Genomic DNA, 15,279 nt, shown 5'->3' with positions numbered 1-15,279 from the left:
TATTTTGAATTTTGTAAAGCGAAATAAATTCTTATGAAGACAAGCCACCACCTCGTTTCTTTGTCTCTTTTCATTCTATTCGGAGCCACTTTTGGCATTGCCCAGTATTATAAAATCAAAATGGCGATGGACCTTCCATCATCGGTCCATCATACCATCAGTATCTCCCTTGGATTCATGACGCTTGCCTTTATCTCCACATGGAAACTAATCCCCAAGCTACACCAGGTTTTTGTGCGTGCTCACCTCACAGGGGTCGATGTGAACAAGAAAAATAAACCTACTATGTAGTGAATAAGATTGATGCTTTTTTTTCTGTCACATTACGAAAGTTAATCGAATATTTGATAGACCCGAGAGTATGGGAATGGTGTGTGCGCTTGTATACTTAGTTTGCATGTTCCTCTTCATTCCTTTTCCCTTTCTTGAATGGTTCAATGGCAATCTGGCACATCGACCTGAGTCTTCTGAGCCCGTACAAATAGGAACATTTCCACATCATAAGGTGAGTTTTTACTTAATTTTCTTATATAATTTTTTTGCCTTGTTAATTTCCAATATCATTGATGCTATTTTTGTTGAACTATGTGACAGTTGGGAAGTTTTCTATCTGCGCTGCTTTCAGTTCAATCCATGGTATTTCTCGGATTTGCAGATGATGTATTTGACATTAGGTGGCGATATAAACTTTTTTTGCCGGGTGTGGCCTCTATTCCGCTGCTTATGGTATATTTTGCGGATCAGGGGGGTACCTCGGTTGTTGTGCCTGTACCCCTGCGTCCAATATTAGGACACTGGCTACATTTGGGTAAGATTTAATATATGGATTGTAGAATAGCATAAATTTATATATACGTTACATATCATCTCGACAGGGGTTTTATACTATGTTTACATGGGCATGGTGGCGATTTTCTGTACGAATGCGATAAATATTCTAGCCGGGATCAATGGTGTGGAGGTGGCTCAATCGGTGGTAATTGGGCTATCGATTGTCCTGAACGATTTGCTTATTCTGCAGTATGGCGATAAATCATGTATGGAGGCACATCTTTTTTCGATGTATTTTTTGCTTCCATTTATCGGCGCGTCTCTTGGACTTTTATATCACAACTGGTAAAACGCCACTTATAATGAATTATTTCTAACACAAGGTAATTATAACTGAATCAATTGACACAGGTATCCATCGCGCGTGTTTGTAGGGGATACATATTGTTATTTCGCAGGGATGATATTTGCTGTAGTGGGCATTCTCGGCCATTTCAGCAAGACAATGCTTCTTATGTTCTTACCACAAATTTTCAATTTTCTCTATTCCGCTCCACAACTATTTGGCCTCGTTAAATGTCCTAGGCATCGCATGCCTATTCTGAACGTCAAAACGGGAAAACTTGAATACTCTCGAACCTCGATAGAGAAGACTTCGACCCTTGGTCGAATGTGCTTGCATCTATTTGAACTGCTAGGGCTCGTGCGTGTGACGGAAAATAAAGGGACAAAAAAGCGCGAAATCAACAACCTTACCTTGCTAAATCTCATATTACTTAGACTCGGTCCAATGTCAGAGCGGGACCTGGCAACAGCAGTGGTGCTTGTCCAAGTAGCAGGCACAGCACTTGCATTTTTGATTCGATATCAACTGGTGCATGTGTTCTACGATCAAGTGTAGTAATTTTTTTACTTTATAAATATTTATTGTCTAATATATTATCCTTGTTTAAAAATATCATTTCTCTGGAATTACACTTATTCTTTTCAATAGAGGTTACCAATTTTTGGCACCATCTTGATAGGAAGTCTATATCTGAATTCTGTTTAAAACGACCGAGTAATCGAATTGAGTTTGTGACTATTAAATAGAAGGCAGCCACTGAAATAAATATTATAGGACCACACCCCCTTTATCATACCATTTCCTGTAAGATTATATAATATACTCGTGGAGGAAGAGCATGTTCCTTGCAAGATCTACAAGAGTGCTGCGCTCACTGAGTCACAAGGTACACTTTGAGACCTTAAGGCCTCACAACATTTTGTATAACCTCTTCAGTTTAGGCACATGTAAGGAAATGTGCATCAGCTATAGATTTCCTCTCCTCCAAACATGCACACGAAAACATTTCCAATAATTCTTTTATAAGAGAGCGTAAAAGTAGTAGTGTAAGAACATCCTTCACATTTATTGAGAATCTCCTATAAATTGACTTGTTCGATTGGAATTTAGATATACTCACCTGAAGATTATCTTGAGGATACAATACCATCAGTTTCGAGAGATAATGTAATACTTTTTAATTATATTTAATGTTGAATGCGATTTACAAACTGGGGTGCATTATTTTAGAATATCCCTAAAAAAGAGTTTACTTCGCCTATCCATGTCGACCCCTTTAAAGAGATTTCCGAATTGCTTCGCCAAAAACGCGATAAAACCTACTGTACAGCAAGCATGAGCCCACGCCTACTTGCCGCATTGGAAAATGTTAGAGGAGAGTCGAGATCGCTTGATTTTCTACGTTCTGGAGATCTTTCAGCTTTACTTTCGATAGCAAGAAATGAGCTGGACCACTCCATTCTAGGGCCAAGATGGAGAAATCTAGTGGAGGAACTCGAAACCTTTCATATTGAAACTGAGGATAAACGATCTTTGTGGGTGTTAACTCGGTTTCATTTATTGCGGGGAGACACTTCCGCCTTGAATTCACTGCTCATGCGCATGCGTTCTTCTAAAACTTGTCTTTTCCGAAAAACATATCGAGAGGTGATTGACTACTATTGGAGTATAGAAGCACCCCATGATGCAGCACGTACAATTCTTGACATGCTTCAAGCAGGACACAATCCGTATAAACACCGCGAATTTCTTTCGCACTATCGACGCTTACTAGATCTTGGTCTCTTCGATGAGGCCATTAAGATTTTCCAATGCTGCGAGTCCCGAGGCGTGTATGAGAAAACCTGGCGATCCATGTGTATTTCTGCTACTTATTCTTTCTCTATGGCGGGAAAAATGGAAGAGGCAGCCCAAATTTGCGATAGTGCGTTTCAACGCTGCACTGATGCCACAGCAAGGCAAATATTGCTTCGTCAACTCATATTCGGATATATTCGAGTGAAGGATATGCCCGCAGCAACCCGCCGATGGAATCAAATGCTCGAACTGAGGATATCTCCTGACATCAAGTTGTATGGAGCTCTAATCCATGGTCATGTTCAGCAAACGGACATGGACACAGCGATATCACTCTACAACGCTATGCGTGAAAATGGATTGCGGCCGAACGAATATGTATACACGTCGCTTATTCATGGATATGCTACTAGAGGAGATATGGATAAGGCGTTGCATTGTTTTGATCAAATGCGAGCCGAAGGCATGTGCCATAATCTGATTGCATACGTGTGTATTGTTCATGGATATGTTCTCCAAGGGAAGATGGAAGAGGCACGGACATGGTTTGACCGTCTCTATGAATCGCAGCTTATGCCAAATGTTTATGCATTCACCACTTTGATTGATGGATATATGCGTAGAGCAGATGTAGATAATGCTGAGCGACTTTTTAGTGAGATGAAGCGCGCGGGGGCCGAGCCTAATCTAGTCACTTACAACGCTATAATACACAGTTCTACTCAGAAGCTCGATATGCGAACTGCAGAGAGTTTCTATCTCAGCATGATGAAAGCAGGCGTGAAACCAGATATATACACATATGCAATATTACTCAAAGGCTTCTTACGAAATCGAGATCTGAGGAGAGCTTGGCGGATCTTCCGAAAAATGTCTCGAAACCCGTCTGTCAAGTTAAACGAGGTTATGGCTACCAGCATCGCGGAACTACATATGGAGGCAAAAGATTATGTTGGAGCAATTGATATGCTTGCTCGCTTTTTCAGTAATAAGCCTGAAAGAGGTGATGATCGAAGTACTAACGATTCGGGCGCTTCGATAATCCAGAATAAATACCCTGTTCCCAGTTTCAAATCTTATACTACTCTCTTAAATGCACGATTAGCATTTGCATCACGGCGGGATATCCATGTCATTTATGAGCAGTTCGCTAAGCAGTTTCGTGTTTTCCCAACGCCAAAACCTATAGAAGATAAAACAACGACGGAGAACACATTATCGGTAACTTGCCCCAAAGATGCCTATATGCACACGACATTTATTCGTCATTTCCTTCGACACAACGACCTTGGCGCCGCGTATCGTGTCCTTGAAGATATGCGGCACCTAGGGATCACCCCAACAGTCGCCACCTACACTTGCTTGATGCGAGGTCACCTCTATGCACGGGACATTGATGGAGCGATGCGTGCCATGACACAAATGCAGTCAGAAGGAATTAAGCCAAATGTTATCACATACACTTCTCTAATCGACGGCCTCTCACGTATGGGTGAAATTAAGCGGGCAAGGAATGCTGTACTAGAGATGAAGGAGGCGGGAATAGAGCCAAATGCACATACCTATCGAGCATTAAGGAGAGTAGTAAGGAAGGAGCAGGATGAAAGAGAGTAATTGCTTATTTATTTGAATAAAGACCATATCTCTATGTATTTTGTAGTTGTTCGTCATGCAATTATTCGGCCGACCCCTAATTTGGTTTTTTGATTTTGATATTACATTGAATTCTAAGGTTTATTAAAATAATGCAAAATTGTACTACCATTCAAAAGCCTGTCGGTCCTAAGAAGAAAAAGACATTATTTTCAATGGATACGATTGATATTCCTTATGTTTCAAGGAATAGGCATGTAGGTTTATATATATATTTTCGCTCGGTCTACTTTTCGAAAAATATTTGATATACATCGCAATCAAGCCATTTATCAAATTTGTAGCCGACACTTTTCAATACACCAGTGCACTGGAATCCAAACTTCTCATGAAGTGCTTTAGATATATCGTTATCACTGGTGATCATGGCTACTCAAGCATGCGACTGTTATCAATCAAATTGTAGGTAACAGAGGGCTATTGTTTTGCTTACATATAATTGTGCGATAACCTTTTTTTTTGCCAATGTGAATGATTTCGGACATCAAACGCTTGCCAAGTCCAAACCCTCTATAATCTTTGTGGCAATAGAGTGAGAGCTCGGTAGTACTACAATAACATTTTCATCAGATTAAATCTCATGATTAGTTTTCATTCGTTACGAAAGAAGAGAGCAATAAATATTGGAATTACTAGAGATATGCATGTTGAGGTCTGTATTTTCCTAATGCAGCATAACCCGCCACTTTCTCTTCACCATTTTCCTTATGCTCAACTGCGACAATAATAGGGAAGCCGTTTTCTTCACTTGACTTGAACCATGCCATTTTGCTCTCGAGTGAATCCGGTTCATACCAGAACGAAGTAGTTGAATTGGTTATTTGCTCATTGACAATTTCTAGTATACCAGGCAGATCCTTCTCTTGGCACCTGCGAAGATAAAAGTTGGAAATATTTACTGTCATATTATGAAGTTTGTAAGGGACCTTGTCAATTGAACAAATTTTTTTGAGTGCGTCTTTTTAAGGGGAAGGGTTAAAGTAGATATGAAAAATCGTCACACAAATGATGTGTTGCTTTGACAGAAGTTGAATTCACCCCTAGATAAACAAAAGTGGCGTAGTAAAAGATTGACTCAATGCGAAAATCGAGAGCGTAATAATGTGTAAGGATGAAATAAATTGAAGTCTATAATAAAACATCAAATTATTAGACTAAATGTAATGCAAAAATATCTCTCTAATAGATGTGCCGTTTCAGCTTGCACAACATTTTAGGAAACATTACAGTACTAATCAATAAACAGCAGTTTCGTGACAACAATCAAATTCGACTGATTTTTTTTATAGTAGAACGCTAGAATCTCTCATCTCTGTAGAGTTGAATGAGTTTCATTTGATATCGAAGCCATTAATGCTCAGCATGACCTAACACATAAAGAGCAACATACTCTTGAATATACATCAATACATCAAATCCCTATCATCTATGCATAATTTGATAAATTTTTTTTTGAGTCGGGTTTGTTAGCCCATTTTACTCCATCTCCTACATAATTCTTGTGACAATAAAATGAAGGCTTGAAGTGCTGGTAACATTAATTCCATTTAGAATTATATTTGCCTTCAATGGAATGTTTATTAGGATCTTTACCAAAATTTTTCTAAAGTAGTTCCTAATTTGCCCTAAAGCAATATCATCCACGATCTTCCACATATCCATTTTACCCCCTCCCCAGTATTAATATTTTGATTTCTCCAGAGGAAATGTGACATGCTTACTAAATGACGGTTCTCCCCCTATCCAATAAACCATAATAATTTCAACAGAATACGAATATTACAAGAAAAAAGCGTTGCTAGAACACAGCTGATTCTGAATATGCTGAGCCATTTAAAGTTCTTAGAATATCCAATAAACCGTATGTAAAATTTCCACTGATTTGATCAAAAAAACTTTTGATTTTGTTTCTATCTAAATGAGTATATTTCATTTGGAATATCTATGTCTAGAGTGCCATCCCAGTGCCAATACATTTTGAAATACAATAGCAAGGCTGTTTTCCTCCCGAAGCCGGCTTCAACAATTAACTCAATGTATTCTGTAAATATTAAGCAATTATAATATTCCACGTGGACTCGATCGTACCAAAAAAGCACAAAAGGATTGTCACAGGTTCTAAACAATGGCAAGAGCAATTGTGTGGTGCAGTTAATCTTAATACGTTATTCTGTTATCTTTAAATAAGTTCAAAAACAGAACATTCGGATAGTTGAAATTAAACTTAACGTTTCATCTATTACAAATTCATTTATTCCAACAATTCCAATGAATTTCTTGGAAAATTTAAGCATTTTTCAATTCTTAGAAAGAAAACAAGACCCATTCGCAGAAATTTTGAAACTTTAGAATAAGATTGATATCAACTTAAAGAAGTTGATTTTTATTAAAAAAATGCACCCAGTAATTCTAGCTATCTGATGTCATTGCATTGTTTAGCTTAAATAAATATATGCTTGAAGCTACAATATATTGCAAAAAATACGGGTGGTAACATTTTGTGATAGAAGATATTTTCTGACATTAAAATTACTCAGATTAAATGAATGTGGTAACAAATTCTGCCTGTAATTACATTGGTTATCCACAATTATGCTTGATTGTTCACGAAAAAAAAAAATTTTTCTATAATTTTATGCAATTAAAAATTCTGCCTTTGCTTAGCGAGGCGCTTTTTTTTTTGTGAATAACTCTTAATTATCTAGTAAAGCATACAAGCAATTCAGCTCTGGCTCGGAGAACAACCAAATTTAAAGAAATGAAGTGCAAGATTTAAACTTGGCTTTAAACAGAAGAATGAAATTGTTCCCACATTAAGGCAACAAGCGATATTGGAGTGCAGCAACCATTAACCATTAAATGTATTAAAGCTAAAGAGGTCTGTAAATATTTTCAATTCAGATGTGTTAATGTGAACCATTAATATAAGTAATTATTACATGGATGCACTTTCATTGTAATAGTGAGGGATAGAGTATTTTTATAAAGAAAAAAATAAATGTTTCTTTGGCTGAATTCTTTAGTGTAAAGTTTGCTTAGATATAGTTTTAAGTGTCTTTATGAATACCCCATGAAGTGCATTTTTTCTCATTATGTGTGCGAAAATTACTATTAACATAATTTTTGGGTTTCAGAATTCTGAGAATAACTTAATAAGTAGGTAAGAAAAAGGTATATAAATACCCCTTGTATATCCGTTTTTCAACATTATCAATTAACAACTCCAGCTTTTTAACAATGAAATACCTCGCTCTTCTAGCTCTCGCTTTTGCCATCGTCTCTGCTCAAGTCCAGGATTCAATTCCACCGGATGCAACTCTCGCTATGAGCGATAACACTATTGAAGAAACAAACGTAGCTGGTTGCCCTAGATGCCCCCCCAAATGCCCCAGCGGAAATGCGCCTTGGTGCAAGTTGCAATGTGGAGCAAACTACTGTGGAAATGACGGCAAGAGTATTTGGTGGTGTTCATGCAGAGGATGTGACTGTAAGTAATACATGTATATATTCCTGGGATTAATTAGAAAACTATAGCCATATACTCATAAAATATAGACATCGGTCAATGTAAGAATGGATGTGCTAAAAACCAGCGAACCAATTGCCGTTAAACTTAGTACCTGAATTCTTAATCGAGAAATGTTGGAAAACGAGTGACTGTATTAAAATGACAAAATTTACCAGAGCTTATTTATTACTTTGAAAAGTGCCATTGTTGCTATGTTCTTTAATAAAGGTGTGATCATTGCCTTGTAGAAAATCTCTACACCAGTTTATAAGTGAAACAAATTAGGAAAATTGGAAAAAATATTAAGATGTATAGTTGACGTCAGTCACATAAACAAAAACCATAATATGCTAACAGATAGGTTTAATTCCCTTTGGCCCTCGCCCAAAGGGAAATGAAGCTGGGTGGACATCTCAGCGGAAGCGGACATCTTGGCAACAGCCCATTCGTCTAGAAGTACTTCGTCCTCTCATGTATTGCTGCATGGAGTACCCTTAGATAGGATTCTAAAAGCAGCTAATTGGACTTCGGCAACAACTTTTGAACGATTTTATTAGTGAGCCGAAATGGTTAACATCCCAGAGGGTATACCTTTGCGACGAAACACCATCCAGTGAATGAAACTTGGGCACAATGCCTAAAGGGTTAGGCTGAAATGGTGAAGGCTAATAAAATTTAGATGGAGTAAACTCCTTTTTTACATGTTGTTTTTCTATAACAGTTTGCATGGGGAAAAATTGAATGCTGATATGATTTATTATATTGTCGAATTAATATATAAGTAAAATAATGTTATATATAGAAGAATATCTCTCTGTCGATCGTGGGTATTTTGTACTGGAGATTACATTAATATTTCTACAAATTTAGTCTAAAGGGATTAAACCAATTTGACATAAGTTGGAATAGAGAGGTCCAGTAGTTTGTTGGCGTTCCCATTACGTTTTGTACTGTTGTACCAGTGGACTGTGGTTGTTGCTTCTGCTCGACTATATTTGCACAGGCAATCCTCTTGCCGTCAGGCGCATGTATCACTACACTTCGCCCCAGAATTGAATAATCTCCACTGAATTTCAACTCACGATCGTCATATTCAATGCTAAAATCGTTGATCCCTTCCTCATTGCCCTCCAGATTTCCATATTTTCCGGATAGATCGCCTGATTCAAGTTCGGGAAGACCTTTAGCGCCGAGTTTTTTACCATTAGCCCAATTTGGAGCAAAGTGCCCACCTGCCGCAGCACAATCAGCGCCCGAGGGAATAGGTTTAACATGAACATGATATTGGTATTGTGCATTCTTTAGGCCAGAATGAACTAATACTTGAATGTGCATGGGGTCAGCTTCTGATTGTTTAGTGAAGACAAGCTGAGCATTGATTCCATCTAGAATATCAAAAAATAATATGTTAATGAATGGGTTCTATAATCTATATAGAAGATGATGATAGTACTTTGATTGATAATATTGGCAACGGCTTTAGTTGGGAGTGAGCTCAATGAGCTAGGATGACTTGTACGCAAAAATAAGGGTGCAATTGGAATCGCGTGTGCAAAAAAGCCAAAAAAGGGGGCGCTAATGATAAGAGAGTAGAGCTTCATTTTTTTCTAGCACAGTTTGAATTCAGGACAATATTTAGGAGTATAGGGTGAAAAATATTCTAATATCAGTATATAGATAAGCTAAAGATTAAGTGTAAAAATCCATACTCCGAGTTGCCCTTTATTTATATTTGAATTTCTCTCAAGTTATCGAGGTATCTCGGATATAAAGTTCTTTAAGAGAAAACTAGATAAGACTTTCTATTTTCCCAATTGAGGCATGTACCTATGAGATTTTAATATAATTCAACGTTCAAGGGATGATATTTTCTATCTTAAGATATTTGTATTTCATTTTCGGTTAAAAATCCCCTTACAGAACCATAGAAACAAGAACCACGCAAATTAGCTTTCTCTTGACTCAAAGAAATTTCTTTGCCACTTCCGGCGAAATCTCTATTTGGTAATCAGAGTTTTACCCTGAAATAGCCTGTCTAACAGCTTGTTGGTGAGGCAAATCCGCAAGGAATTTAGATCCCTAGCATCCTATTATCCATAGCAAACTCTAATTGATGGCGTTCAAAGTAAACAGATTAAAATTTTATCTAAAATCATCCGAAAATAAACAACCGATGTGACTTTTGTCCTGATTAGGAACTGTTAGCTATGTTACATTCAGATCTTTTTAATCTCTGTGTTTATGTAGCTACGGCATCTTTTATTTGATACATATCGTACATTTGAGAATATAATGTAAATGTAAATGTATGCCAAACCCACCCCCATTAATTATATACTCTACATTATATGATAAATAGATCTGAGGCGTCACGCTGCCCATTGCAATCGCTGGGCATGATCATGTTTTGTGATTTCGATTAAAATAATTGGTTAAATCGTCTAATTTCCGTAGGTCATATAAAAGGCTGACTAAATGGTTAGCGTGTTTTTTTTTCCAATCAAGGTTCTCAAACTTCCGAATGGAGAATGTTCGTAGATAGTCGGATGTCAAATCCAGAATCTGGCATGGACAAAAACAAATTGGTATATACTCTTTTCTTAAAAGGACAGATTTTCATATAATTTGCCTTTTATGTGTATCGCCAAGTTTAAGCTTGAAACCCCTAGAAAATTCAATGTAAATGTACGATAGTTCACCCCTGCAAATAAGTTAATATTTAACTGATTTATATACTATTACGTATGAAGACAAGTTGATTTCTGAACAAAATAAGAGTAACAAATATAAATAAATTTAGCAGAGGAGGATGACAAGAAAATACCTTGGGCTCATCCTATTATCCACATACTACTTTGGACTCTCATTAGGTAATTTTATATTCCAAATTTCAGTAGCTGACGAGGCGACACTTTACTTATTTATTAACCATTTCCTTATAAACAGCCGAGTTTATTACCGCATCTATAGGTGGTGTGGCAATCGATTTCAACCCAAGCAACCCATACTCACCTTCAATTTCTTCATATAATACGACTATTGTGTTTGAAAAGCTAAATGGAAATGTCACAGAACTCAGTGCTAACACCAGCATTCTCTATCAAGGGCGTGAAGTCGGGTTCTTCAAATTTACAGATCCAGCTCCAAAACACATAGATAACAATAAATATACCCTACGGTATTCCAACATACCCATTCGCATATCCCCAGAACAACGAGGTGATTTTGCTAGTCTGATAAAATCGATAACTCAGGATGCCGAAACGACCATGTCTTATAGTGGATTCACAGAGTATAGTGTTGATGGAGTTCCTGCCGATCCAGCTGCGTATAATATTACTCATACTGAAAAAGGCTTCAATAGCTTTAAGAACATCCCTTTCCGAGTCAGAAAGGTGAATATAAAGAGCGGAACTCCTAATGCATTGATGATTGAGATGACGGGCAATATGGACAATCCCACTAATTGGGATATCAAACTAGGGGACCTATCCTTCAGCACATATTATAGGGACACTAAGATTGGCAACTCAACCCTTTACGGGTTAAGATTGAGATCGGGAATTAATATGATCGTTGGGAATTTGACGATGAATTCAGGAGTGGATGCTGCTAATTCTGCCGGAAGGTTAATACGGTCCTACGTGGAGCAGCGGGAAGCAAGCGTAGTATCAGTTGGCACCGAAGAGTCTACAGAATTTGAGCTACTTAAGCCTGCGATATATGGCGTTAAACTTGAAGCAATAGTGCCAGGGGCATCGGAAAAGATTATCCTTAAAGGCGAGTCAAAAGCAGCGCTATATGGAGGAATTTTTGGAAGAACGTCGTCCCGAGTTTTGATCAACAATATACACGAAGTTCCTTTAAATATCAAAAGCATCAAAGGAACAATACTATGGCAAGGAAAACCATTTGCCACTGTCGATGTAGATATTGATTTAATGGTCCCTGGGCGTTCAAGAGTCTTCTCGCCTTATTTCAAAGCAGATCTAAGCGCCAATATATTTTCTATGATGAAAGTTTTAACCGGGCCGAGAACAATTACTGTAAGCGATGATATATTTATTCGGGTGACTTGATAATCTTATATTTTTCTTATTATTTCCCTGGTAGGTGGATATGTCATTAGAATCGGTAAAGATGGTTATTGGAGAGGGGTACAAGATGGACATTGGAATGAGAATAAGAGATATTCCTATGACCATCAATATGCTCTGAAGGCAGAAGATGATAATTGTTGAATTAACATTTGCTCATACTGCTGTATCCCTAATCCTATCATGTAAATTATCTATTAAAACATAAATTTTTCTTTAGTGATTTTCTCATTGTGTATATCAGGCTTTGATTAATACGTATGACTCCCGAAGATAAAAGGTAACAAGCACAAAATAACTAAAGAGGAATGTTCAATTGAACCCTACCTAAAATTTTGAAAATCAATTTCAAATATCATGGTCATCTTATTTAAATATTTTTTGTATGGGCTCATTCTATCCAATAAACCATCATCATGAAGCCTGGGACAGTTGGCAAATTCCGCAGACTATTCTTATTAATTCTATAATATTATTTGATCGATTATATCTCATAGTGCAAATGAAAATTAAATGAATTGTAATCGTAAGATGAAAACTAATATTTAAATCGTTAGTATTGAATATCTCGTGAATGGCGATCTATATCGATTTAAATGGTGATATCAGATCCCTATCTTATTCTTCTTCAAAAAATTGGCCACAATAAAAAACATAACCATCTTGGATGACGAATAACTTTCGTCAAAAAATGTTTTGCGGTTGTTAATCTGCACGTTAATGATTTCAATTTTTTTTTTTGGCGCATTCGGAATTTCCTAGTTTTGAATTTGGAGAGACATAAAGGCGTTTGTTGACTATTACATGAATGAATTTTTGTTTTTACTTCATTATTATGAAAGCATGCTTCTTATGTAAGTAATGAGCGGATAACTTAACAGCTCAGTTTGTCTTGAATAAACCAAGAGCTTAGGAAGTGTAGGAACAGTTTTATTATTTTAACCGGGTCATAAGTAGGTCAAAAAAAAAAAACGATTAGAGGATAGTAATATAGAAGGGGTATTTCATTAGAATTCTGAAAGGTTCAAAAGATAAACCCTGCGTCCAGAATTTATATTATCCCTTGCACTAATCGAAAAACCTAAAATGCCGAATTATGAGTTAAGTTCACAATTAATATTAGAATTTATTTTGATAACATACACAATTGAGACTTATTGGACCATGTATTACGCATAACACAGGGCGATGAGATGCATTGGGTAGCTATTAACGTATAATTGAATATAATATAACTTCCTCACAAGAACCAACATCAGAATATTAGTATTAAATTGTGCTAGGTAATAGCAAAAATATCTCATCATTGATGCCAATACTACCAATATAGTATGTTTGTTAAGGCGAAACTAATATAGAAGTGGGGTATTTGCCGATTTATCAGCTTCGATTGTTGATCCTACCGGCACACATTGGTGGGGGGTTAATTATTTACATGGGTCATGAACAAACCAAAAATATATATAACCACGACAAATTAATATTTTGATTGATAACACATCTATTTATGATGCTTCGACTGTTACTCCTTTTATTTGCTATTATCGGGGCTGCTTTTGGTGAGCAGACTGTGACAGTAGGCGCTGGGGGCTTTAGATTTTCGCCAGCCGAAATTACAGTAAGAGTGGGAGAGCCTGTCAACTTCAGATGGACCGGTTTTCTTCCTCATGATGTCGTGAGAGCTGCGAGCCCTGGAGGCTGTTCTTCTATGCAGGTTGCTCCTGCTGGAGTCAGTCCCGCCGACTTGTTCAGTTCAGGAATTAAAATTGGGGGTATGTATTAGAATAATATTAGTCAATATTAAACTGAAATGCTATATTACCACTTTAGTTGGAAGTTTTACAAAGACGTTCAGAACTCCAGGTGAAGTCCACTATTACTGCACCCCACATTGCTTGATAGGAATGAAGGGGGTTATTCATGTTGTACCATAATGCGCGAGATTCAAAAATTTTTGATCTATGGCGAGATTATGAGAATATCGTAATAAATAATATATTTATATAACTAGAGTTTGTTTCCAAATCAAATATTTAGAACAGAGTTTAGTAATATTTAACGGAATATGACATCAAATATGGTTACTCTCCAAAATTGTGTTGATTCGAGTTAGAATGATACATGTTCATTAAGCTTATCAACGTTAACTGTCTGAAAATGAGTTCGACAGGAGACATTTTATGTAATGATAAAATTAAAGAAAGAGAAACGAGGGTTATGTGGGACATGAGAAGATTCAAGCTTAACCAACCTAAAGAATCAATTTCATAGGCAATCTTTACGTCCACATGCAAGATAAGCTTTGAAAAATTCATTCCAAAGAAAATGGCGTGAAATGCTATTTAGACAAGAGCAAGAGCGGTACTCTCCATTGGATGAAGAAGTTCATTGTAGATGTCATAAATTAAAATCAAAATGTCCATAAGGGCAAGTGCCACTTTCGTGTATCTCTTTCCGAATCGTATGGGGAGGGTAGTTCTTCCAACCCTTTAGTCACCTTTGACTTCTCTTAGATTTTGAAGAAGCAAAAATAGGATCAATTATGTGGCTACCAGTAATATCCATCGAAATATTGTTATCACGGGCAATATATACCTGGACCATAATACTCATATCGACTACCATTCCTATGTATATGCAAGGAAACAACAGCAGGTCCTTCATGAATCCATCCTTCCCGAAAAATGCTGTGATGTTAAATAAAATAGAGCAACCGATCCAACAATAGTTTCCGTCAGATATCTCCCCAAAAAATACGGCGCAGTAGATAAGATCAGGTGTCTCCAAGCTCAAAGTACTGAGGCCAGAAGTACGAGGTCAATTGGACTTGATGATCTTGTCCTTCTCTATTCCTGTAATGTGATTCTCCATAAGGTCTAAAATATATAGATATGTCAGTTGACTCAGATTATATATGGAGGATGAAGCAACAGCTTGGAATTGGAGTTAGCATTTTGCTTTGGTTTAGTTACATGGATTGACCGATCGGAATGTAAAGTAACCCAAAAATCAAACAAGACTTGAACAATTAAAGGAGAGACACTGTATTTGAGACCAAATTTAAATCCTATAAGAATAAAAAGCTCCCGATAATTCTTACTTAAGCC

General features: G+C 36.9%; 6 protein-coding genes across 6 annotated transcripts; 4 read left to right on the top strand and 2 right to left on the bottom strand.

The window, feature by feature from the left end:
- Nucleotides 1–120: 120 nt before the first annotated feature.
- VTP21DRAFT_3530 (uncharacterized protein) lies at nt 121–1,672 on the top strand (the record flags this gene model as incomplete). The annotated part of the gene is made up of 5 exons (XM_069393843.1): nt 121–287; nt 352–505; nt 595–808; nt 876–1,116; nt 1,183–1,672. The coding sequence occupies 5 exons, from the start codon at nt 121–123 to the stop codon at nt 1,670–1,672; spliced, it is 1,266 nt and encodes a 421-aa protein (XP_069248968.1).
- A 780-nt stretch (nt 1,673–2,452) lies between these two features.
- On the top strand, nt 2,453–4,528 carry VTP21DRAFT_3529 (uncharacterized protein; the record flags this gene model as incomplete). The annotated part of the gene is made up of 1 exon (XM_069393841.1): nt 2,453–4,528. One exon carries the CDS (start codon nt 2,453–2,455, stop codon nt 4,526–4,528), a length of 2,076 nt encoding a protein of 691 aa, XP_069248967.1.
- Nucleotides 4,529–4,962: 434 nt separating this feature from the next.
- On the bottom strand, nt 4,963–5,472 carry VTP21DRAFT_3528 (uncharacterized protein; the record flags this gene model as incomplete). The annotated part of the gene is made up of 2 exons (XM_069393840.1): nt 4,963–5,116; nt 5,201–5,472. 2 exons carry the CDS (start codon nt 5,470–5,472, stop codon nt 4,963–4,965), a joined length of 426 nt encoding a protein of 141 aa, XP_069248966.1.
- A 2,492-nt stretch (nt 5,473–7,964) lies between these two features.
- VTP21DRAFT_3527 (uncharacterized protein) lies at nt 7,965–8,191 on the top strand (the record flags this gene model as incomplete). Its single annotated transcript, XM_069393839.1, has 2 exons — nt 7,965–8,054; nt 8,123–8,191. 2 exons carry the CDS (start codon nt 7,965–7,967, stop codon nt 8,189–8,191), a joined length of 159 nt encoding a protein of 52 aa, XP_069248965.1.
- Nucleotides 8,192–8,933: 742 nt separating this feature from the next.
- On the bottom strand, nt 8,934–9,676 carry VTP21DRAFT_3526 (uncharacterized protein; the record flags this gene model as incomplete). Its single annotated transcript, XM_069393838.1, has 2 exons — nt 8,934–9,460; nt 9,529–9,676. 2 exons carry the CDS (start codon nt 9,674–9,676, stop codon nt 8,934–8,936), a joined length of 675 nt encoding a protein of 224 aa, XP_069248964.1.
- A 1,208-nt stretch (nt 9,677–10,884) lies between these two features.
- VTP21DRAFT_3525 (uncharacterized protein) lies at nt 10,885–12,293 on the top strand (the record flags this gene model as incomplete). Its single annotated transcript, XM_069393837.1, has 3 exons — nt 10,885–10,945; nt 11,022–12,121; nt 12,189–12,293. The coding sequence occupies 3 exons, from the start codon at nt 10,885–10,887 to the stop codon at nt 12,291–12,293; spliced, it is 1,266 nt and encodes a 421-aa protein (XP_069248963.1).
- Nucleotides 12,294–15,279: the final 2,986 nt, after the last annotated feature.

The sequence above is a fragment of the Calcarisporiella thermophila genome, assembly GCF_041956535.1.
Source record: "Calcarisporiella thermophila strain CBS 279.70 unplaced genomic scaffold VTP21scaffold_18, whole genome shotgun sequence".
Classification (NCBI taxonomy): Eukaryota; Fungi; Calcarisporiellomycota; class Calcarisporiellomycetes; order Calcarisporiellales; family Calcarisporiellaceae; genus Calcarisporiella; species Calcarisporiella thermophila.
This window is presented reverse-complemented; position numbering and strand designations above follow the sequence as displayed.